Source organism: Zophobas morio, unplaced genomic scaffold (genome assembly GCF_036711695.1).
Source record: "Zophobas morio isolate AGI-343-1 ecotype UQ-CSIRO unplaced genomic scaffold, CSIRO_AGI_Zmor_V1 ptg000031l, whole genome shotgun sequence".
Lineage (NCBI taxonomy): Eukaryota > Metazoa > Arthropoda > Insecta > Coleoptera > Tenebrionidae > Zophobas > Zophobas morio.
Genome location: NW_026972136.1, coordinates 12,226,755 through 12,252,555, shown reverse-complemented (window position 1 = coordinate 12,252,555; position 25,801 = coordinate 12,226,755). Strand labels below are relative to the sequence as shown.

Sequence of the window (25,801 nt, the reverse complement as noted above, 5' to 3'; positions counted from 1 at the left end):
TTATAATTGGGAGGAAAAAATTGGTTGAAAGTTATTTCGACAAAATTTCCCTAGCTCCTAACGTACAGCCGAAAAAATACAACTTCGAAAAATTATTATCAATTTTAACTTGATAATTCTTTTTTTTTCATCTATATAGTCAGTTTTCCAATTTAGTATTACTACACTCCTTAAAGTTTTGGCACCTTTGGAATCCTCGAAATCTTTGAAATTTAGAGAAACCTTTGAACTTTCCCACTATTTGGAACATTTTCACGCATTCAGTAAAATGTTCAGAATTTCTAGAATTTTTGAAGAGTGGTAAATTTTTGAAATTCCCAAAGTTCCTGATTTCTAAAATTAATAGACCCCAAGAGTCTTTAAATCTTTGAAATTTTTGGAATTACTGGAATCTTTAGAATCTCTAAGAATGTGTAAGATAATAATAATTAGGGTGTTCCAGACCCCTAATATTTGTAGGATTTATAAAAATTAAAGGAAACATTTTTCAGATTTTTAGGAGTTTTCTTTTGTTTAGAGTTTTTGGAATCTTTAAAATTTTTGTCACATTAAGAATTCATGAGTTTTTACAAATTATAGAATTTTTGAAATATTTGGAACAGAATTAAAAAAAAAATTTTTAATGTTTGAGTCCTTAAAGTATTTAGAATCCTTAAAATCTTAACAATCCTTTTGGATACTTCAGAATTACTAGAAATTTTATAAAGTTTAGAATTTTTATAATTTGTACGAACATTAATAATTTCAACATCTTCACAATTTTAAAGATTTTGTTAGATGTTTCTTCTATTTAGAACCTAAAACTTTAGTTGACTTAGCATCTTTTGTGTCTTTACAATTCGCAGATTCTAGTGTATGAAAACTATGAGATTTTTAGAATGTATCGAGTCTTTAGAATTTTTCAAAGGTTTGAAACCTTTTAAATATTTCAAACATTTGGAAACTTTGGAATTTTTAGAATATCTACAATCTTAAGATTGTGTAAACTTTTGAAATTTTGAGATTTAATATTTTTTATTTTCCTTTAATTTTTGGGAATTTTCGTAATTTGAAAAATTTTCAAAATTTCCCGAATTTCCATATTTTCCAAAATTTATAAAATTATCAGGCTCCAGTTATACCAGAATTTTGAAATTCAACATTTTCCAATATTTTCAAGATTTCTAGGTCTACCACATTTTTCCCACACTTTCTAAATTTTTTCAGATTTTGTAAAATTTATAGATTTGAAAGTCTAAGACCCAATTTACAGAAAGCGAAGTTAAAGTTAATTCGCGATTAACTTTTAATTGAGGTTCGTCGCTAGGCAACGTGCAGGTTTTAACCAATCACGGCCTCATATTCCACATTTTAATCCTCTGTTAAACTAATCGGGGATTAAATATTTAATTCGCTGTTCTATAAACCGGCCCTAAATCTTTGGAATTTTTGGAATCTCTGATTTATAAAAATTACAAAAAGCATTTTTCCAATATTTACGATTTTTAGGTTTTTAAGATTTTTGTTTTCTTTAAACTCTTTGGAATTTTTAAAATCTCGGACCTCAATTAAAAGTTAATCGCGAATTAACTTTAATTACCTTTCAATAAATCGGGTCTAATAAGTGTCTTTACAATTCACAATGTCTAGTGTATGTAATCCGTGTAAGCTTTTATACTTTTTGAATCTTTCAAACTACTGGAAACTTTGGAATCTTTATAATCACTAGAATTTCTATAATCTTTAGAGTTTTCAGATTTTCATTATTTTTACAAACTTCAGTATCTCTATAATTTTAAATATTTTTAGATCTTTAGGATTTTTATCATCTTTCAAATTTTTAAATATTTGGAATCTGTGGAATCTTTAGAATCTCTGAGATGTGTAAGATAATAATTACAGTCTTCAAGACTCCCAATATTTGTGTACGATTTTTCAATTGTTTAGAGTTTTTAGAATCTTTAAAATATTTGGAACAGAATTTTAAAAAAACAGTTTTCAGAGTCCTTAGAGTCTTAACAATTTTCGGAAATTTTGGATACTTCAAAATTACTAGAAATTTTATAAACTTTAGAATTTTTATAATTTCTCGGAACATTAATACTTCGAAGATCTTTACAATTTTAAAGATTTTTTTCGATGTTTCTTCTATTTAGAACCTAAAATTTTACAATTCGCAAATTCTGGCGTACGAATACTTGAAAATTTTTAGAATGCATCTTTAAAATTTTTGAAAGGTCTAAAACCTTTTAAATATTTCAAACATTTGGAAACTTTGGAATTTTTAGAATATCTATAATCCTAAGATTATGTAAACTTCTGAAATTTTGAGATTTAATATTTTTTGATTTTCCTTTAATTTTTGGGAATTTTCGTAATTTGCAAAATTTCCAGAATGTTCAGATTTTGCAGATTAATCCAATTTTTCAGATTTTTCGAAGTAGACAGAATGATTAGAATTTTCACATTTTCCAAAAATTTCTAAAATTATCAGGCTCCAGAGTTTTAAAATTCAACCTTTTCCAATATTTTCAAGATTTCTAGGTGTACCACATTTTCCCCGCACTTTCTGAATTTTTTCAGATTTTCTAAAATTTATTGATCTCGAGTGAAAGTCTTGGGAATTTTTGGAATCTCTAATTTATAAAAATTAAAGAAAGCATTTTTCCGATCTTTACGATTTTTAGGTTTTTAAGATTTTTGTTTTCTTAAAACTCTTTGGCATTTTAAGAATTTACGCGATTTTTACAAGTTTTAGAATCTTTGGCTTTTTGGAATTTCTTAGAGCCTTTAAAATCTTTACTCTTTAGAGCATTTAACTAGTCTTTAAGCTCTTTAGAGTCTTTTATAAATAACACAAAACCTAAAATTTCTGCAATTTCTAGAATTATTAGTACCCCTAGGTTCTTTAAAATTTTTAAGATTTTATTGGATCTTTTTTATATTTAGAACATTAGAACTTTAGTTTATTTAGAATCTTAAGTGTCTTTACAATTCGCAATGTCTAGTGTATGTAATCCGTGTAAGCTTTTATACTTTTTGAATCTTTCAAACCACTGGAAACTTTGGAATCTTTATAATCTCTAGAATCTAGAATCACTAGAATTTCTATAATCTTTAGAGCTTTCAGATTTTCATTATTTTTACATACTTCAGTATCTCTATAATTTTAAATATTTTTAGATCTTTAGGATTTTTATCATCTTTCAAATTTTTAAATATTTGGAATCTGTGGAATCTTTAGAATCTCTGAGATGTGTAAGATAATAATTACAGTGTTCAAGACTCCCAATACTTGTACGATTTTTCAATTGTTTAGAGTTTTTAGAATCTTTAAAATATTTGGAACAGAATTTTAAAAAACCTCAATTTAGAATCTATAGAGTTTTCAGAGTTCTTAGAGTCTTAACAATTTTCGGAAATTTTGGATACTTCAGAATTACTAGATATTTTATAAAGTTTAGAATTTTTATAATTTCTAGGAACATTAATACTTCCAAGACCTTTACAATTTTAAAGATTTTGTTGGATATTTCTTCTATTTAGAACCTAAAGCTTTAGTTTATTTAGCATCTTTAGTGTCTTTACAATTCGCAAACTTTTTAAATATTTCAAACATTTGGAAACTTTGTAACTTTTAGAATAACTATAATCTGAAGATTGTGTAAACTTTTGAAATTTGGAGATTTAATATTTTTTTATTTTCCTTTATTTTTTGGGAATTTTCGTAATGTAATGTGAAAAATTTTCAAAATTTCCAGAATTTCCACATTTTCCAAAATTTCTAAAATTATCAGGCTCAAGTTATACCAGAACTTTGAAATTCAACCTTTTCCAATATTTTCAAGATTTCTAGGTCTACCACATTTTTCCCACACTTTCTAAATCTTTTCAGATTTTCTAAAATTTATACATATTAAGAGTCTAAATCTTTCGAATTTTTGGAATTTCTGATTTATAAAAATTACAGAAAGCATTTTTCCAATATTTACGGTTTTTAGGTTTTTAAGATTATTGTTTTCTTTAAACTCTTTGGAATTTTTAAAATCTTTGGCTTTTTGGAATTTCTCTAGAACCTTTAAAATCCTTCAAGTATTCGAAATAGAACTTTGGCGTTTGACCTCTTTGTCCTTAGAGTCTTTAGTTAGACCCTTTAGAGCCTTTAAAATCTTTAGTCTTTAGAGCATTTAACTAATCTTTAGGCTCTTTAGAATCTTTTATAAATAACATAAAACCTAAAATTTCTGCAATTTCTAGGATTATTAGTACCCAGATTTTCATTATTTTTACATGCTTCAGTATCTCTATAATTATAAATATTTTTAGATCTTTAGGATTTTTATCATCTTTCAAATTTTAAATATTTGGAATCTGTGGAATCCTTAGAATCTCTGAGATATGTAAGATAATAATTACAGTCTTCAAGACTCCCAATACTTGATGATTTTTCAATTGTTTAGAGTTTTTAGAATCTTTAAAATATTTGGAACAGAATTTTAAAAAAACCTCAATTTAGAATCTATAGTTTTCAGAGTCCTTAGAGTCTTAACAATTTTCGGAAATTTTGGATACTTCAGAATTACTAGAATTTTTATAAACTTTAAAATTTTTATAATTTCTAGGAACATTAATACTTCCAAAATCTTTACAATTTTAAAGATTTTGTTGGATGTTTCTTCTATTTAGAACCTAAAACTTTCCAATTCGCAGATTCTGGCGTACGAACACTTGAAAATTTTTAGAATGTAACGAGTCTTTAGAATTTTTGAAAGGTCTAAAACCTTTTAAATATTTCAAACATTTGGAAACTTTGGAATTTTTAGAATATCTATAATCCTAAGATTGTGTAATCTTTTGAAATTTTGAGGTTTAATATTTTTGTATTTTCCTTTAATTTCTGGGAATTTTCGTAATTTGCAAAATTTGCAAAATTTCCAGAATGTTCAGATTTTGCAGACTAATCCAATTTTTCAGATTTTTCGAAGTAGACAGAATGATTAGAATTTTCACATTTTCCAAAAATTTCTAAAATTATCAGGCTCCAGAATTTTAAAATTCAACCTTTTCCAATATTTTCAAGATTTTTAGGTTTACCACATTTTCCCCGCACTTTCTAAATTTTTTCAGATTTTCTAAAATTTATAGATCTCGAGTGTAAGTCTTGGGAATTTTTGGAATCTCTAATTTATAAAAATTAAAGAAAGCATTTTCCGATCTTTAAGATTTTTGTTTTCTTTAAACTCTTTGGAATTTTTAAAATCTTTGGCATTTTAAGAATTTACGCGATTTTTACTAGTTTTAGAATCTTTGGCTTTTTGGAATTTCTTAGAGCCTTTAAAATCTTTAAAAATTTAAATGAAAAATTGAAAAATCAAAAGATCAAGAAATCGTGGAGTCGAAAAGTCGGACAATTTAGAAACCGAAATAGGTCAAAATCGAAAAGTTAAAAATTGAACAATTTATAAATTGAAAAATTGACACTCAAAATATCGAAAAATCCAAATCTCGATAAATCGAGAAATCAAAACACTTAAAAATTCGAAAAATTGAAAAACTGAGAGATTGAAAGATCCAAAGAACGAGAATCGAAAAGTGATGAAGTCGAAAAATAGAGAAATCGACAAACAAAAAGTTGAAAGTTGAAAAATTGGAAAAGCGGAAAAATCAAAAAACGAAAAAATGGAAAACTGGAAAAACTGAGAAACCGAAATAGGCTAAAATAAAAAATTGAAAAAATGATAAATCGAAAACCTGAACAATCAAATCTCGATAATTGGGAATGAAAAATTAACAAATCGAAAAATTAAAAAACAGAACATCTAAAACAAGAAGCCGAAAAATAGAAAGATTAAGAAATATTGAAAAATTAAAATATCAACAGATTGAAAAATCTAAAATTTAAAAATGCAAAAACTGAAAGATCGAAAAAGTAAAAAGTTATACACATCGAAAAACCCAGAAGTCAAAAATAGAAAAGCCGAAGAATTTAAATATTGAAAAATCCTAAAACTGAAATATCTAAAAACTGAAAAATGGAAAAATTAAAAACCTAAAAAATTGAAAAATTAAAGAATTGAAGAACAGGAAAATCAAAACACTCGAAGGTCAAGAAATGGGAAAATCAAAACATCGATTAATTGAAAAATCGAAAAATTGAGAGTTTATAAAAGTCAAATTTGAAAAATTAAAAAATCGAAAATTTGACAAAATGACAATTGAAAAACAGAAAATCTAAAACCGGGAAGTCGAAAAATCAAAAGATTAAGAAATCGGAACTTTTGAAAAATTCGAAAACTTGAAAAATTGAAACATCGAAGAACTGAAATGAAAAATCGAGAAATCAAAAAATCTAAAATTTTAAAAATTAAAAAAGTAAAAAAATCGACACATCGAAAAATCCAGAAGTCAAAAATCGAAAAGTCGAAGAATCGAAATATTGAAAAATCCCAAAACTGAAATATCGAAAAACTGAAAAATGAAAGAAAAACTGAAAAATTGAAAACCTGAAAAATCCGAAAACTTACAAATATTCAAAAACTGAGAACCTAAAAAGTCGAAAAATTGAGCAATAGAAAAGTCCAAAAAGTGAGGTCGAAAAATTGAAACCTTAAAAAAATAAAAAAATCAAAAATCAAAAACCTGAAAAATCGAAAAATTAAAGAATTCAAGAACTGGAATATGGAAACCCTCGAAAGTCAAGAAATGGGAAAATTAAAACATAGATTAATTGAAAAATCGAAGAATTGACAGTTTATAAATGTCAAATTTGAAAAATTGAAAAATCGAAAATTTGAAAAAACGACAAATGAAAAACAGAAAATCTAAAACCGGGAAGTCGAAAAATCGGTTGAATAAGAAATCAAAACATTTGAAAAATTCGAAAACTTGAAAAACTGAAATATCGAAAAAGTGAAATGTAAAATCGAGAAATCGAAAAATCAAAAATTTTCATCAAAAACTGAAAAATCTAAAATTTAAAAAAAGTAAAAAGTCGACACATCGAAAAATCCAGAAGTCAAAAATGTCGAAGAACAGAAATACTGAAAAATCCCAAAACTGAAATTTCGAAAAAATGAAAAATGAAAGAAAAACTGACGAATCGAAAAACTGAAAAATCGAAAAAATAAAAAAATCGACAAATCGAAAAGTCGAAGAATCGAAATATTGAAAAATCCCAAAACTGAAACATCGAAAAACTGAAAAATGAAAGAAAAAGAAAAATGGGAAACTAAATCGGGAAATCAAAACATTGAAAAATCGAAAAATTTAAAACGACAATTGAAAACAGAAAATCTAAAACCGGGAGTCGAAAGATTAAGCAATCGAAAAATTGAAAAATCGAAAAAGTAAAAACGACATATCGAAAACTCCAGAAGCCAAAAATCGAAAAGTCGAAGAATCGAAATATTGAAAAATCCCAAAACTGAAATATTGAAAAACTGAAAAATGAAAGAAAAACTGAAAAATCCCGAAACTGAAATATCCAAAAACTGAGAATCTAAAACATGGAAAAATTGAGAAATCGAAAAATCAAAAAAGTGAAGTCGAAATATCGAAATCTTAAAAAAAAATCGAAAAATTGAATAAATAATAAGTAAACTGAAAAATCCCAAAAATTCAGAAATTAAAAAATTGAAAAATTGAGAAATCGAAAAATCAAAAAAGTGAAGTTGAAAAATCGAAACCTGAAAAAATAGAAAAATTGAAAAACCAAAAAACATTAATTGAAAAATCGACAAAAAAGAGTTTATAAAAGTCAAAAATTTAAAAATCGTAAAATTGAAGAGAAAATCTGAAAACCGAGAAATTAAAAAATTGAAAAATTGTAAAATAAATAGGAGTAAACTGAAAAATCCCCAAACTAAAATTTCGAAAAATTGAGAATTCGAAAGTTGAAACAGCAGAAATTATGGTCGAAACCGGTTAGGACTATGACGCTTCTCTATGTTCTCTGGTTTAACCATCTAGTCCAGTAGTGTCGGAGATTACTTGTCTGATAAAAGTGGTACAGACAGACAGACAGACGGAAACGGGAGACCACTTTTTTCGTACTCTAGACGTCATGACACGTCGAGAAATTATGAAAGTGGCAATTCGCCCGATGGACCCGATTACAATACTTCCTTAGCTTACGCTCGGGAAGTAAAAATATGAAGTAGGAGTATATTTTTTTAATAAACAGCTCAGAGAAATGATTTCCAATAAAATTGTTGTTGTTTGTTATGGCTATGTTGACTCATCTAAATTACGCACTTTTTTTTTCTTACTCAGAAAATTTTCTAAGCTCCTCGATGTATATACGTGTGTTTGATTTATGCAAAATGCATGTTGAAATTTATAATTCATTAGATCATGCCTCTAAAATTAGACGTAAGATTTATTTCAACGTTAGTTTCCGAGATCAATTTACGTTATGTTTCAATTGTTACTGGATAGTTTTTTAAATTTACTTCCTGAAAACGCTGAATTTATAAGCTTTGTCCGATTACAAAAGAATATCTTATAGTTATAAATTCTGTTTTTGTTTTTACAAACAATTTTAAACAAGTCAATCAACTGTTCATAACAAATATACAAATCAAAACCTAGCAAGGACATACTCATTTATCAAACGACATCTTCAATTAATATATCTTTAATAGTACATATTCTTAAATCCTTTATGTGACACTACATTTCCGTAAAACATTAAAATAATACTATACAGTAATACCTAAAGGGATTTCAGTTTTTGGTAATTTTTAAAAATCTGGTTGGAATAGGTTTATATCTATGTTGGATGTTATTATGATTATGTCGAATGATTCATACTTTGAAGAATTATTTTCTACGCAGTTCTAGGCAATTATAGTGATATGGAAATTGGACTCCCAAAGTCTTTTAAAATTTTCATGGCAGTCATATTTATAATTCAAATTCTCACGCATTTTAAATTGATTACTACATATTTTTATTCTTTTTTATCATTTTCCCATACCAATTTACTATCTAAATAAACACCTAAACAGTTTTATGTTGGTTCCAGTTTTTAAATAAAAGTAAATTAACTGTACATTAATTATCATTTAAACACAATTTGTGAACCAAGTAGTGACATCGCTTTGAGTTCGTTTATAATGTTTTAGGTCGTTCAATGTATCACAGCTACTGAGAGATGTGTTGTGTTCATAACATCTAATCAGGATATGATTGTGAACTATACTGAAGAATTTATTCAATGCCATGGTAATGGATGTTTTTTTCTTTTAAAAATAACTGTAATTTTGATATTTTATGACCTCTGTAAGTTACAATAAAGATATGTGTGGGCTGTTAAAGTATAGTTAAAGAAGCATGCTAAAGGTATGTTTCAAGTGAGTTTTTCCATAACAAAACTTTGTGATAACGTCATCAATAAAATACTTTATCGACTGAAAAAATAATCAATGCGGTTGAGGAAAGAAATCGTGGATCGTACAATTTAATTCTTTTTAATTTACCCGAACCAGAGGAAAACACTCGAATTAAAATTGAATGGATGGTAATTTTTTCCTGCACGCCAATAGTAGATAATCAATAAAACCCCACCCTACTGTCTCTACACAAATATACATAGAGTAAAAATAATACAAAATTAGTTAGCAATGAATCTGTAACACACTGATTTGTCTATATTACTTCACGTTTTTTACCAAAAAGTAAATGGCAATTTTTATATACCAAATAGAAGAACAATAATGGGGTCATCAAGCTCCACAAAGAGCAATTTTCTATTAAATACAAAAAAAAATTGAACTTTCAGAATACACATCAGTTTTTCGCAAAAGGTTTTGTAAGGATGTAAAAGAAAGCCTTGACAGGAAAATTAATACCGCATTTGGAAGAACCTTCACCAATTATGGAAGACAATGTTCCTACCACAGTGGTGTGTTTGAAAAACAACTCTGTTCGTCTTAGAAAAAATTCACATTAAGCTGTGACTCAACAAAATAACAAAGCTTATCCTTATCTCTACAAAAATGAATTGTTGCACGTGTTCCAATTTTTCAAGCTTTCAACGCTTCAAACATTTGCAAAAAAGTATTTCATATAGGGAAAAAATTCTTAAGGGCTGATAAATGCCTGAAAACACCAAAACTAACCACTGAAATTAAAAAGAACAAAAATTAATTTTAAGTTAAGTTTGTTATTCATTGGAACCGGTTAAAACTGCACTTTTGCTATTTTAAACTCTTATAAATCTTTACAATGCATAAACTCGACTTCTCGGTCATAGTAATTTAAAAATGATAAATGAATTCGGTTTTTTAGTTTCAAAGTTAAATTGTAAAATGTTATCCAGTTTTGATTTTTTTCCATAAATATGAACGTCTAGAGTCAAAAATCAAAACGGTTCCATAAGTCACAAGTGTATGAGTATGTTATTTTATAGATTTAAATAAAATTTGGTATGCAAAAATTTTGAGGTGACAATCGATTTACTTGTAGTGGAAATTATGATTATCTGTCCAATAAATATCGACATAAACGACAGGCGACAAACAAAAGAAAACGGACGACCTATTTTTTCATTGTCTAGCTAGCGACTGGTATATAAAACCTACTACGAAATTAAAAATCCCAGATCGTTATAATTTGAGAAAAAATGAATGAAAGGTGTCAAAAAATTCATCATACCTTCGTAAATAGCTAAACACTTTTTAAATACAGGACAATACACATAATCAAAGCGAACATAGTACAGATTATTTATTACACTCAACCGGCACCAAAACAGATTACACTATCAAGCGAAGTTGTGTACATTGTTATCATTATTTTACCGACGCCTCGTTTCCCTTTCGAATTAATTAAATTGACTATTGTTCAAACGATAACATTCGAACAAGGGGAAACATATTAAGAGACTCGTCTGCACTAGAGGTTAACACACAGGGAACTTTTTTAACCTTAACCTCTCCGGTCAATTCACAACAATTTGCAATAAGTGGTAGACATTGAGTAGAAAATGAAAATTGATACTGGAAATGCTTACACAAGCATGTGCCACAAGTGAGAAAGCTTTCGTTGAAGTCTTCATAATTGATGCTGACTGTCTCTACGAGGGTCGAGTTCATGCTGACCATCCTCTCCCCGAGCCTCGTTCTGAAAAGAAATACAGAGAAACGTTAACTAAGAATGTTCCTTTGGAGTAGAAATAAAAATAACTGCAGTCGCAAGAATAAATCCGTTCTTGTAATGATTTATTGATTTAATTTATGTGATCCAATTAATTAATTACATTATTCAATGTACTCTAGGCAACATGTTCACATTTAAACCACACATAAAAGTATACTTAGTGTGTGTAAACAAAAATTAAACACGTAAAGCCCTTTTCATCTCACTCTAGAGTCAACGAACTCCCCTTCATCAAACGCTTGGTAGTTTCATGCCCATTTACCATGAAAACACCATTATATTCAAATTGATAGACACACCGTCAGTGAAATGGTTACGTCAATGGGATGGTTAAAATTTCATAATGATATTTCAATTAAGAGCTGTAGTGTGATGCTAGATTCATCAAATGAGGCCAACTGACGTCGGTTTCAAAGCTTTTTAAATATTCGTGTTACGATAAATGAGAAAATTATTAGATGGTAATTTAAATAGAGGAATAAACTCTGAAGTAGACAGTATAGCTTCAATGTATAAGAAATCTTATACAATTTAAATTTATAAATTCTTATAATACGAACTCGTAAGCTCCATCTTATTCATTAATAACGCAGATTTAAGTCACGGACTTAGCGTACGATTATAAATCAGGTTCAAACTGATTAACATTCCAAAACGTGCTTTCGGAATAAGTTTGTATTAGGTAATTCAAATTAATTCCCACTAGGCTTCTGTTTTGATTTAATAAATTTTGATATGGCATTATAACTAGTTGGTGGTTAAATGTAATGGTTCCAACTGTTAAGCAAATTTCGAAGTAACGGGTTCTTTAGTTTCGTAGATTACCGCTCTAATAAAATCATCAACAGAAAAAAAAAAAGGAATAGTTTTTGCGTACTTGTTGGCGACTATTACACCAACAAAAAACATAAACGCTAGCATAACACGACCACACCATCCGTTATATCATATATTACGCATACGATCCCAGTTTCTTCATCGACCGTCAGCAGCCTAACTTTCTAATTGTTTATATGCAAACACTTAATCTCCGCTTCCAATCATTGTTCAAGAATTTGATCTCGAGAAGCGTAGATCAAAGAGACCGTAACTCCACTTGTTTGAACTTCAACACAAAGCAAACAAGCAAAGAGATCATCTGCCTGCTTAATAAAAATCACATTTTCTTCATTTTGGAGGTCATCAAAAACACTTTTTAAACTTGATTTATTATAAAGAATAAATTAGCTGACAGTTGTTACAGGCTGTTTGAGGTTCATCTCGTTTATTTACTTTTAGTGTTACGTTATTCTCAAAAAATATTATCAAACCACAAACAGTTCCGGAGAGAATGAAGACATTTCAGTAAATGTGTTGCAACCATCCTTTGTTCGTGCCTCATAAAAATTTTAAGAATTCAGTTGGTAATTTCCGACAAAAATATATTCCTAATTGTTCAAATTTTTTTTTGTCACACAAAAAGTACATTTCCATTGTGATGCATTTAATAATAAATTTGATGAGATCATAAACTTTTTTAGAACCATTAACAAATTTGAAATTAATCGGTTGGATATTATTACTAATCAAATCGTAAGTTTTTTAATTTTAGACTTGCATCTTCGGCGATTTAGCATTCAGTTGGGTCTTCGATTCATTTACAACTAATATTTAATAAATTAATTAAATCTTCTGAGATATGAATAAATTAACCTTTCGTAACCCATATAATTTAAAATACTTAAGTCATAAATTGTCTGTAATATGAGTTGATAAAGCGCGCTGAGGATGTGGAGAGATTTCCATGAAAATAAATAGATAAAATACGCGTGAAGGCCGAAAATTGTAGGAAAACGAGCAGAAAAAAAATCAGTCCGAAGTCCGAAATTACAAGATTTAGGGCCGATTTACGTAAGCTCAATTAAATATTTGACTGAAATTAAATATTTTTAATGCGGAAAATACCATCTAAAAAATATAACTGGAATGATAAATTATTATTAAAGATATATGCTTATGCTGATGATTTTGTAAGTAAATGCTGCTAAATATTGTTACGAAAGAAACCCATACGGCGCCCCAGTACGACGCCTATGGGTTTTAGTATGTACGGCGATGATGACTCATTGTCGGCGACGGCGATCAGAGAAAAGTCTGGAAGCGGAAGCATATCCAGCATTTTCGAGTTGAGTTTTTTCTTTACACAATTTTGCGCTGACGTCATCAACATTTTTGCAACGACACTTATATCACCTTGGATTGCTGCAGTGTAATACTAAAAATAACAGTACAGTATAACCTCGATAATCCTAATTAATTGGGGGAAAGGTGTGTTCGGATACGCGATTTTCCCAAAAATATGAAAGGTAAATGAATAAGAACTTCATATATTGGTAAAAACAAACTTCAAGAAATAAACTTTAATTTTATTAAACACAAATAAAATTTTCTTAAGCAACAATGTATAATCAATATGTATATGTATTCCAAAAAATATTACTCCGTGACAATAAACACACTATATTTTTGGAATCAGCACGTCAAGATCTATAACCCTGAATTTTTTGAAAATTTTTAGACGACTTTTTCAAAAATGAAATTTTTACTTACGCAAATTTCGACCCATTTTCGACGATTTTCTAAATTTAACTAAATATGTATACTTTCTTGTATGTTTCGGGCCGCAGAAGTCACTTCCGGTCTCATTTCTTCGATAACTCCAACTCCAGAAATGTCGCGATTTTAAAAAATTTCAAAAAATCCAAATGTTACGGAATTTTTCAAAAATATTGCTCCGCGACCCTAAACACGCTATATTTTTGGAATCAGCACGTCGGGATCTATATCCCTGGATTTTTTGAGAATTTTTATACAACTTTTTCAAAAATGAAATTGTTCAAATTTCGACCATTTTCGACGATTTTCGAAACATAACTAAATACATTGATCAGATATTGGACCATTTTTGCATATCGGTGCATGTTTGCAAGTTCAATTCGGATTGCAGAGTTTTTGTTCAAATTAAAGAGACTTGGACTTCTGTTCGGATAATCGTGGGTTCGGATTATAGAGGTTATACTGTATAAAAATTTTCTGGGAAAATAGAATAAGCCGTTCCTGATTTAATGAATAAAATAAATTGTCTCGTTCATTAATTTTTTGAGCCACCTGTTCAAGCTGATCTAAAAAATATGAATGCGATGATAAATAACAAGTAAAAACTCATTTTGCGTAGAATTTATTCGGCAAAATTTTGACGTCATCAATTTTTTAGGAGGAATAAACAGATAGATCTTGATTAACAATTTACCACACTTACGATAACTTTAAAATGTCTGCAAAGTTTCAAAGTATTCGGTTTTGTAATTCTTGATTTATTCAATAAAATAAACTGACTGATTCATTAATTTTTTTGAGTGACTCTGTATAAGCAAAACAAAAAAATGAGGTTCTTAATTTGATCAATAAAAGATTGGTCGAGGACAATTATAAATATAGTCAAACAAACCAAAATGTAACAATAATCATGGATACAGACAGTCAGACAGACAGGCAGACGGAAACGAGAGACTACTTTTTTCGTATTATAGGGGTCATGAAACGTCGAGAAAATATAAAAGTGAACATTCGTCCAATGGACTCGATTACTGCACTTCCTTAACTTACGCTCGCTCGGCAAGTAAAAAAAAATTTGGGAATACAATACTATTAGTATTAATTACAAACATTTTGTGACGTCATCATAAATTTTTTTAATGGAAAAACTCACTTGAGAACGCGTAGCACACTTCTTTACCTTGACTTTAACATTACAGACTTATCTTTATTTCAACTTAATGCACATATTCTTAATAACAAGAGACTGGAAGCAACTTTAAAATGGTAAATTTTAACCTTCGCGTTTCTCTACAAATTTTTAATTTCTTTATTTTAACGATTTTTCGATTTTTCATTGTTGCGATTTTATGTTTTGTTTTTTCAATTTAAATTTCTTCAATTTTTCGTTTCTTCAATTTTTCATTTTTTTTTGTTTCCTCAATTTTCCGATTGATCAATTTTTCGTTTGTTAAAATTTTTGATTTTTTGATTTCCGATTTTGTAATTTTTTGCATTTTCAGTTTCAATTTTTTCAGTTTTTCCTTTCTTCAAAGTTTCGATTTGCAACTCTCTGAGTTTTCAAGTTTCAATTTTTCGATCTTTCAATTTTCCAGCTTTTGAATTTTGCAATTTTTGGATTTGAGTTTCTCGAAATTTTAAATTTAATTTTTCGTTTCGGTTTCTTATTTTCTTTATTTTAACGATTTTTCGATTTTTCAGTGTTTCGATTTTGTAATTTTTTGTTTTTTCAGTTTAAATTTTTTCAACGATTTTTCGTTTCTTCAAACTTTCGATTTGCAATTCTCTGAGTTTTCAAGTTTAAATTTTTCGGTCTTTCAATTTTCCGGTTTTTGAATTTTGCAATTTTCGGCTTTGAGTTTCTCGAGATTTTAATTTTAATTTTTCGATTTGCAATTTTTACTTTTTTTTGTTTCTTCAATTTCTGGATTCATCAATTTCTCGTTTGTTTAAATTTTTGATTTTTTAATTTCTAGTTTCAAGTTTCGGTTTTCATTTTTATTTTTACGATTTTTCGAGTTTTTAATGTCCCGATTTTGTAATTTTTTGTTTCTCCAATTTTTCAATTTTTAGATTTTGCAATTTTTGGATTTGAATTTCTCGAGATTTTAAGTTTTAATTTTTCGTTTCGGTTTTTTATTTTGCTTATTTTTTCAATTTTTCCTTTCTTCAAATTTTCGATTTGCTATTTTTCAATTTTTCATTTATTTTGTTTTTTCAATACTTCGATTCATCCATTTTTCGTTTGCTCAGATTTTTAATTTGCAATTTTTCGTTTTGGTTTTTTAATCTTTATTTTAACGATTTTGCGATTTTTCAACGTTTCGATTTTGTTTTGTTTTTTCAATTTCAATTTTTTCAATTTTTCGTTTCTTCAAATTTTCGATTTGCAATTATCTGAGTTTTCAAATTAAAATTTTTCGGTTTTTCAATTTTCCAAGTTTTGAATTTTTCAACTTTTAGATTTGGCAATTTTTGGATTTGAGTTTCGCGAGATTTTATTTTTTAATTTTTTGTTTCGGTTTTTGATTTTGTTTATTTCTTAAATTTTTGAATTTTTCAATTTTTAGATTTTGTACTTTTGCGATTTGAGTTTCTCGAGGTTTTAATTTTCAATTTTTCGATTTACAATTTCACGAGTTTTCAATTTTTCATTGCTTCAATTTCTCGAAAAACGAAAAATTTTTTCAATCTTTCGGTTTTTCAATGTTCTGATTTCATTTTTCTTTTTCCCAATGTGAAGTTTTTCGGTTTTTAGATGTTTCAATTTTTCGATTTGCAATTTTTCGTTTCGATTTTGTATTTCGTTTATTTTTTCACTTCTTCGTTTTTTCAATTTTTTGAGTTTTCAGTTTTTCGTTTCGTTTTTATTCTGTTCATTTTTCAATTTTTTGTTTATTCAATGTGCAGATTTAATTTTCTTTCTCTAATGTGAAAATTTCATCCTCTGGATTTTTCAATTTTTCGATTTTTAATTCTTCGTTTTCTCAATTTTAGATTTTTCAGTTTCTGGGATTTTCAAATTTTAAATTTTCTAATTTTTCGATTGAGTTTCCTGAGTTTTTTATTTTTAATTTTTCAATTTTTTGATTTGCAACTTTTCGTTTCGGTTTTAATTTACATTATTTTTTCAATCTTTGGTTCCTTAATTTCGATTTGCAATTGTTCAATTTTAAATTTTTTGTTTTATTAATTTTTAGAATTTGCAATTTCCGATTAACAATTTTCACGTTTTCAATTTTTGGTTTTTCAATTTTTGGATTTTTCAATTTCTGATTACTTCAGTTTTCCGATTTGCAATTTTTCGTTTCGCTTTTTTATTTCCTTTATTTTCTTAATTTTTCCGTTTTTGGATGCTTCAATTTTTCGATTTGCAAATTTTCGATATTTTACATTTTCGTTTTTTCAATTTGAGATTTTTTGGTGTCTCGATTTTTCAATTTTTCCATTAGAGAATCGAGTTTTTATTTTTAATTATTCAATTTGCAATTTTTCGTTTCGCTTTCCTTTTCGTTATTTTTTCAATTTTTCGGTTTTCCGATATGCTGATTTAATTTTTCTTTTCTTAATGTGAAACTTTTCAGTTTCTCCATGCTTCAATTTTTCGGTTTTCAATTTTTAGAGTTTAATTTTTCGTTTTTTCAATTGTAGATATTTCAGTTTCTCAATTTTTCAATTTCCGGGTTTTCCAATTTTTCGTTTCGCTTTTTTTTATTTTTTCAATCTGCTGATTTAATTTTTCTTTTCCTAATGTGAAAATTTTGAGAGACTGAAAGCAACTTTAAAATGGTAAATTTTAACCTTCGCGTTTCTCTACAAATTGGCAATTTTAAACAATTTTTCAGTTTCTTGTTGTGAATAGAAAATTACGTACATATATTAAGAAAAACAGGCAAAATATAAACCCCGCCCACCCGCCCTCGTCTCAATTGTAATGATCTTTTTTATTCGTCGTGAGTCGAGAGGCGGAGCTTAATTGCAAAATGCTTATTTCTCTGCAATAAACACCATGTAAAACATGTTTTTAAGCTGATGTTTAGCAATTTCATCACAGAAAAAGGACGAATTTACTTAATAAAACGAACTCAACCTTGTCAAAAAGATTGCGAAAACTGCAATTATTCCAAAAAGAAGAAATTTCATGTGACCCAGAGCCTAAACCGCTAATTACGGATAGAATTTTTCACATAGAGCAGTTTAAAGCGATACCCCGCCCACCTACACAAACTCCGCCTTAGTATACTGCTCATTGGCGCTAAAATTAATTGCGGAATTAATTATCTTTTGCCTTTCTTTTTTTACATTTAGTTTTCTTTGAGCAACACGATTACTTAAGAACATGTTTCACATGGTAATTTGTCGTAGAAAAATAGAGATTTTTCAGTTAAGCTCCGCCCCCATTACTAACGACGAACAAAGAAAAATCGTCACAATTGAGACAGGGTGGGTGGGCGGGCTTATGATTTTTATTTTTTTTTTTTTTTCTTATTGTACATATTCTACATAACATCTTTAAGATAGTAAATTTTTACCTCTACATTTCTCTATAAATTTGCCATTTTAAGCAAGTGTTCAGTTTCTTGTCGTCAATACAAAACTACGTACATATATTAAGAAAAACAGGCTAATTATGTCCTTCTATCGAGTGGGAATGGAAACTAATAATAGAATCTAGGACGTAAAAAAAGTAAAAAAAGCGCTAATCGTATTTTTTTTTTTTGTTATACTGTTTGCTATAAAATTTATTTCTTATTTCATGCGCCTAACGTGACTTGACGTAACATGACCTGACCTGTTTTGACTTCTCTATTGTCTCAAATAAATAATTGTTAAACATTTCTGTGAAAATATAAAAACCACAAAAAATTAAAAAATGTCCTTTTTATCTACAAAAATTTTATACCGAGCGATTTTGACGGATGGTAAAAATTATCATAATTCAGGTATTTCCAAAGAAACGAAACTGAAAATGACTTATGGGTATCGAAATCTAGAAGAAAATGTATTCAACTAATTTTCGAAAATAGTTGTAAAATGGTCGAATATGTCAAAAGTGCCAAAATCAGTTTTATCTTATCAAATACTAGCTCCGCCCACCCACCCTTTATTTTCTTAGAAAGTATGTCATCTGCCAAAATCAGTCATACTTTAGAAAGTACTAGCCCCACCCGCCCGCCCTTTCTTTTCTTAGAAGGTATGTCATCTGCCAAAATCAGTTTTATGTTAGCAGGTACAAGCCCCACCCACCCACCCTCTCTTTTCTTAAAGAGTATATCATCTGCCAAAATCAGTCTTAGCTTACTAAGGACTAGCCCCGCCCGCCCACCCTCTCTTTTTTTAGATTATATGTCATTTGCCAAAATCAGTCGTACTTTAGAAGGTTAAAATAATAAAATAAATTCGCAAAATCAATCTCACAATATTTCGAAAAAGTTGGCTTTGTTGTACTGTACTTGAGGAGCGGGAAATAACTTTGTTTTTTTTTGTTTTTAATAAATAAAAGCATTATTTGCGAGATTTGCTAATAAAATTTGGAGATGATGTGATCCAACTTTTGGAACAGATGAATGCATGGATTCTGAGTGGCGATTTATTGTTATATTATGTACGCTGACGATGACTCATTGTCGGTGACGGCGGCCGGAGAAGAGCTTGGAAGGGGATGTCGCGAAGGGTGTTCGAGAACAAACCTAGACGCGGAGACGGAGACATTCGAGAAGGACCGCGCGGCTGTTTAAATAGGAACCACCGTCAGAAGCAGTCAGAGTAGTCCAGACAACGAGAGCTGAACTTCAGTTAACAAGTCGAGAAAACCCAGTGAAGAATCGGTGCAGCAGTTTCTACTAAGTTGAATTGTAAAATTTTCATTGCATTCGGTTTTTCAGTTTGAAAGTTAAATCGCAAAAATCTGGATGTCTACTGTGAAAACAAACACGGATTGTTATATCACAAATGACCAAGTATAAAAAATATGATTGTAAATTCTGGAGATAACGTCATCCCATTGGTGGTGCGGATGATCAGCCAAATTTTGGTTAGCGTTTTACCATGTACATTCTTAATATATGTACCAAATATGACCACAATCGGTCCAGTAGTTTCGGAGAATCTCGTCTAATAAAAATCGACACAGACAGGCAGACAGACGGACACGGTGGATCACTGTCTAGGGAAGGCTCAGCCTCCTATGGCCTCTCTGTAGCTGCGGCCCTGTGTCTACGACTCATGAGAGGTCGAGAAAATATCGAAAGTACCAAGTCGCCCGATGAACTCGATTACTATACTTCCTTGGCTTACGCGCAATAAGTAAAAAATCGCCTCTCAGCAACAGAAACGACTTGAATTGATTACGTTTATACATCGGAATAATGTCACGTAGAAATTAGTTTGATTTGAACGAGTTTGTCGCCTCAAAACAGGGAAGGAAAAGTATTAATTAAGCCACAATCGAACAACATGTTCTGAATACATATTATTATAATTATTATTTATACATTATTAAATAAAGCTGTGCTTATTCTCACATTTTCGAGAAAATCTTAATTTGAACAATAAAAATAAAATAATAATAATATAATTAAAAACTGAGAAGTCGAAAAACTGAAAAATCAACAATTTAAATTTTCGCAACAAAAAATGAAAAACATCAAAATTGTAAAATTAAAAAATCTATAAAAATATAACTTGAAAAATTGAAAAAATAATAAATTAAAAAATGGAAAGATTAAAAATTGAGAAACTTAAAAATCGAAAAAGTGTGAAATATTGACATATCGAAATATTGCAAATTAAAGAAATCGGAAGATCGAATAACTGAGAAATCCAAAAACTGTAAAACTGAAAAATTTAAGAATTATGAAATCGAAAACTGAAAAATTAAAAACTGAACAAACGAAAAATTATAAAATTGAAGTAAACATCGAAAAAACAAAGGAAATGAAGAAGCGAAGAACTGTGATATAAAATCGAGAAAATGAAAATAAAAAATTGGGAAAATGAAAGATAAAAATTGGTCTAAAGAGTTTTGACAGTACTTCCCTCGCTGTCGGAAACTTGACGACTGCATGCCTATTGTGTTTTTTTTTCTCATTACATTTTTCTAGTGGGAATTTAAAAAAAAATTGCGATGACGTCATCAACATTTTTGCAAGGACACGTATATCAGTTGGGATAGATGTAGTGTAATACTAAGAATAAAATTATTATATTCTCAAATTTTCGGGAAAATGAATTGGGTCGTTTTGAATATTGATTTGTAATAATCAATAAAATAACGAAACAATTTACTCACGTATACGTATCAGAGGCAACTGAAAATCGTGTATGTATAAACATTCTTAATTTAAGATGACAGGCGTAACAGCATACGTGAGAGTCAAACAGAGAAACTGTAAACAAAACGACCATCGGTTTTATTGTTTCGACTTCCGCTTATTATATAAAACATTGGGTTTTATTTTAATTCTTGACGGTGAAATTCACAATTGGTTGATTACAAACATGTCTATTTCACATTCGCGGAACCAAGTGAGCGCATAAAACAAATGCAGGTCTGTAATGTTAAAGTCGATGTAAATAAGCGTGCTACCCTTATGTTTCAACCGAGTTTTTCCTTTAACAAATTTTGTGTCTACCAAATTGGGTTGGTTGGGGTGTAATACTAATAATAAGTGTTGCCTTTAATTTAATCAATAAAATAAATTGACTTCATTAATTTTTTTGAACCACCTCTTAAGAAAATCTAAAAAATATGAATGGAATGATAAATCACAAGTACAAACTCATCATATTTTTTGCATTTTAGATGGGATTTATTCAGCAAAATTTAAGGGTGACGTCATCAATTTTTTTAGGAGGGATGAACAAATACATTTTGAACAAAAGTTTACCATGCTTATAATAACTTTAAAATATTCCCAAGATTTGAAAGCATTCGGTTTTGTAATTCCTGATTAAATCGATAAAATAAATTCACGCCTTCATTAATTTTTTTGAGTCACCCTGCATATGCAAATCCAAAAATATGAATGGAATGATAAATCACAAGTACAGACTCATCATATTTTGTACATTTTAGATACGATTTATTCGGCAAACTTTTGAGCTGACGTCATCAGTTTTTTGTAGAAGGTAACCAAATATATTTTGACTAAAAATTTATTATGCTCTTTATAACCTTAAAACATCTGCAAGATTTCAAAGCATTCGGTTTTGTAGTTCCTGATTAAATCAATAAAATAAATTTACGCATTCATTAATTTTTTTGAGTCACCCTATATATGCAAATGGAAAAAATTTGAATGGAATGATAAATCACAAGAAGAGACTCACCATATTTTGTACATTTTAGATAGGATTTATTCAGCAAAATTTTGTGGTGACGTCATAAATTTTTTAGGGGGGACGACCAAATACGTTTTGATCAAAAATTTACCATGCTTATGATAATTTTAAAATATCTTCAAGATTTCGAAGCATTCGGTTTTGTAGTTCCTGAGTAAATCAGTAAAATAAATTTACGCTTTCATTTATTTTCTTGAATCACCCTGTATATGCAAATCCAAAAAATATGAATGGAGTGATAGATCACAAGTACAGACTGATCATATTTGGTACATTTTAGATATGATTTATTCGGCAAATTTTCGAGCTGACGTCATCAAGTTTTTGGAGGGGATAAGCAAATATATTTTGACTAAACATTTATTATGCTCTTTATGACCTTAAAACATCTGCAAGATTTCAGAGCATTCGGTTTTGTAGTTCCTGATTAAATCAATAAAATATATTTACTCATTCATTAATTTTTTTGAGTCACCCTGTATATGCAAATCCAAAAAATATGAATGGAGTGATAGATCACAAGTACAGACTCATCACATTTTATACATTTTAGATATGATTTATTCCACAAACTTTTGAGCTGACGTCATCAAGTTTTTGGAGGGGATAAGCAAATATTTTTTGACTAAAGATTTATGATGCTCTTTATAGCCTTAAAACATCTGCAACATTTCAAAGCATTCTGGTTAGCAGACTAAAAATTAAATTTCAAAATGTTGTTTTATAATTTTGATTTTTTTTCCAAAAATCTGGACGTTTCGGGTGAAAAGTCGATTCAGAGTTGTAAACTACATGTGTAGGACTATGTTATTTTATACAATTGAAAACCCATTTACTATGTACAATTTTGAAGTGACGTCATCGCATTAGTGGTGGGGATGATTAGACAAATTTTGGTTAGCGTTTTACCATCTACATGATATTCTTAATATAAGTACAAAATTTCACAACAATCGGTCGAGTACTTTCGGAGATTATCTGTCTAATAAAAATCCGGGACAACAGACGGACAGACGGACGGACAGACGGACAGACAGACGGAAATGGGAGACCTATTTCTTCGTCTTCTAGGGGTCATGAAAGATCGAGAAAACGTAAAAGTAGAGAGTCGGCCGACGGACTCGATTACAATACTTCCTTTGCTTACGCTCGGGAAGTAAAAATCAAGGACTTCAAAAATTGAGAAACCGAAAAATCGATAAAATGAAAAACTGTAATGTCGAAAAATTGCAAAATTGAAAAATTTCAAATTCAAGAAATGAAAAACTGAAAAATCTGGAAGTCGAGAAAATGAAAAGTTGAAAAATTAAAAACACGAAAAAACGAAAAATTGCGATATCAAAATTTTGGTGCAATCGGTGCAGCAGTTTCAACTAAGTTGAATTGTAAAATTTTCTTACATTAAAATATTAAAAATAAGGATGTATTTATAAAACACACGAAAAGCTTATTGTTTTGCACACATTATAAGAGGCCTCATTTTGCAAAATTTTGAGATGAAGTCTTCAAGTTGGTGGGACAGATAAATTTTGATTTTTTGGTTTAGGCGATATTCTTAAAATACATTTAAAATTTCACAAGAGCGAGTTTACTGGTTTCGGAGATTATCTTCCTTAAAAAAGCACCAACACACGTCAGATAGACGGAAACGGGGACTTCCTTTAAATATTTCTTTTTTTCTGTGAACTGTCGAGAGAACATGAAATTATTCATCAAATAACTTAAACTTGACTCTTGCTGATAATTAAGTTTGAGTACTTCAGCACACTGTTTATCGGTATTTCCTAATTCACTATTTGTCACTTAAGATGGATCGACAACACTAGAATAGATTCAATTTTTTAGAAACGAATACTCAAGTAGCACTAATCAGGAAATTAAACATTCGTCGAAATGACCCAACAACAATCTTCCTCTTAGCTACAGCTTGGGGAGTAAAAATGAAGCAAACAATAACAGGAACCTGGAAGTGTTTGATTGAAATAAATTAACAAATTTTGATAAGGCAAAATTTTGTAGACTTATTCTGACCACACCAACAAACAATATAAACATTACCAAAACAAATAAACACGCTCTATTACATCATACATTACGGATGCGCTCCCATTTCCTTTATCGATCGTCCACAGACAACTTTCTAATTGCTTTGTGCTTAAAACTTGTCTACGGAACTCAATTAAACTATAGCCACCCTCCAATATATACCCTTTTGTCCAAGACCACCAAGAAAATGATCACCGTGATTTTCCAGTTCTACGAGGCTCTGGTTCAATCAAGAACCTCGCCAGAAGAAGAAAGAACCGCATGGGAACCACACAGAAAGGGTTCATGACCTTCTTTGTGCAATGCGTCAACAGGTGGCCATCCAGACAAACGAACCAAACAAGATTAACCTTGAAGAAAACCCTGCGGCCCAAAGAATCGCAGACAATCAATTACGAGACCTTGAAATTGGTGCCGCAATGCAACCCCGCGAACAGAACAGCTCGGACAATTGGACAAAAGCCAGCGTCAGTTATTTTATCAAAGAAAAAAAAAAAGTGAATTGCGCATTTCGACCTTCAGGAAATCGAAATTTACAACGCAAATGGAACTTCGACGCCAACACTTCGCGATACAATATGGGAATATTTGCGGTGTTGGTGAACCCGGAGAAAGGTCTGTGATCTTTCCGATTGTCGGATGAAGCAGAAGCTGGAGATTCTTCAAAAGATGCGCCATGACGGGACTTACCTGATGGTGTACTGAAGGGATTCCATGACCGAATCACGGAATTGCCGCACTGTTTCTAATGTCTTCTGATTTTTCCGACCACCAGAAGAAAAAAACAAGTCGGTTTATTACCACGTACGAAGCGAGACTGTTTTAAGTCAGCTGTTTGGTGAATGCGAGCGCATGCGTTCGCTCAAAGTCCGACAAACATCTCGAGGAAGAAAATACAAACAGTGTAATGTTTCGATTTCGAGTCAAAAGAGCCGACTTTTTTGAAAAAACTAGGAATTCGAAGAGCTGAAAAGCGGCACACTTTTGTGGCGTTAATGGCCGGTAGCATAATAAACCATTACATCTAATACATTTACCATTTTCGATTTAGAAAAATAAATAAACACAACAAGACTGTACTGAACTTCATCGTTCTCACTCCATAAATATTATAAATGGTATGTCGAGAATCTTGGATGTTCGAAACTGTTAAAAGTTGCGACTTCAAAAGTGGTACCGACCTACCGACTGACGTGAGTTCATGTGGTAAATATCGGATTATTTTTATCTCTTTAATCGATTGACATTTTTCAAATACTTCTGTCAATGACAGGGTAATTATTGCTTCATTTACGAGTATATGTAAACCTAGGACGAAATGCTGTCAGTGAACCCGAGGGTCGTAAAAATATGGTTTGTTTTCGTATATACATACATGACGCTTACGACAACCCTTTTTAGCACCGGCAACTATGATCTAATCAGGTTCTATATTTGACAAGCAACTAACATGCACCGGAAGGCAATACACAGGTGTTCAGTCTAAGGTTAATGGTTTAACTCTTCCTACTTCTGCCTTTTTACTTCCCGAGCGTAAGCAAAGGAAGTATTGTAATCGAGTCCGTCGGCCGACTCTCTACTTTTACGTTTTCTCGATCTTTCATGACCCCTAGAAGACGAAGAAATAGGTCTCCCATTTCCGTCTGTCTGTCCGTCTGTCCGTCCGTCTGTCCGTCCG

General features: G+C 29.8%; 1 protein-coding gene across 5 annotated transcripts in view; it reads right to left on the bottom strand.

The window, feature by feature from the left end:
• LOC135139325 (tripartite motif-containing protein 2-like) overlaps positions 1-25,801 on the bottom strand; it is an 80,642-nt gene that overhangs the window by 30,117 nt on the left and 24,724 nt on the right. For 3 of the 5 annotated variants that reach the window (XM_064069525.1, XM_064069524.1, XM_064069527.1), the window contains one exon: positions 10,994-11,103. In XM_064069525.1, the coding sequence (XP_063925595.1) occupies positions 10,994-11,103 (110 nt within the window). Of the gene's footprint in view, positions 1-10,993; positions 11,104-24,813; positions 24,953-25,801 lie in introns of those variants that run through there. The other 2 variants (XM_064069523.1, XM_064069526.1) reach the window with 1 other exon arrangement.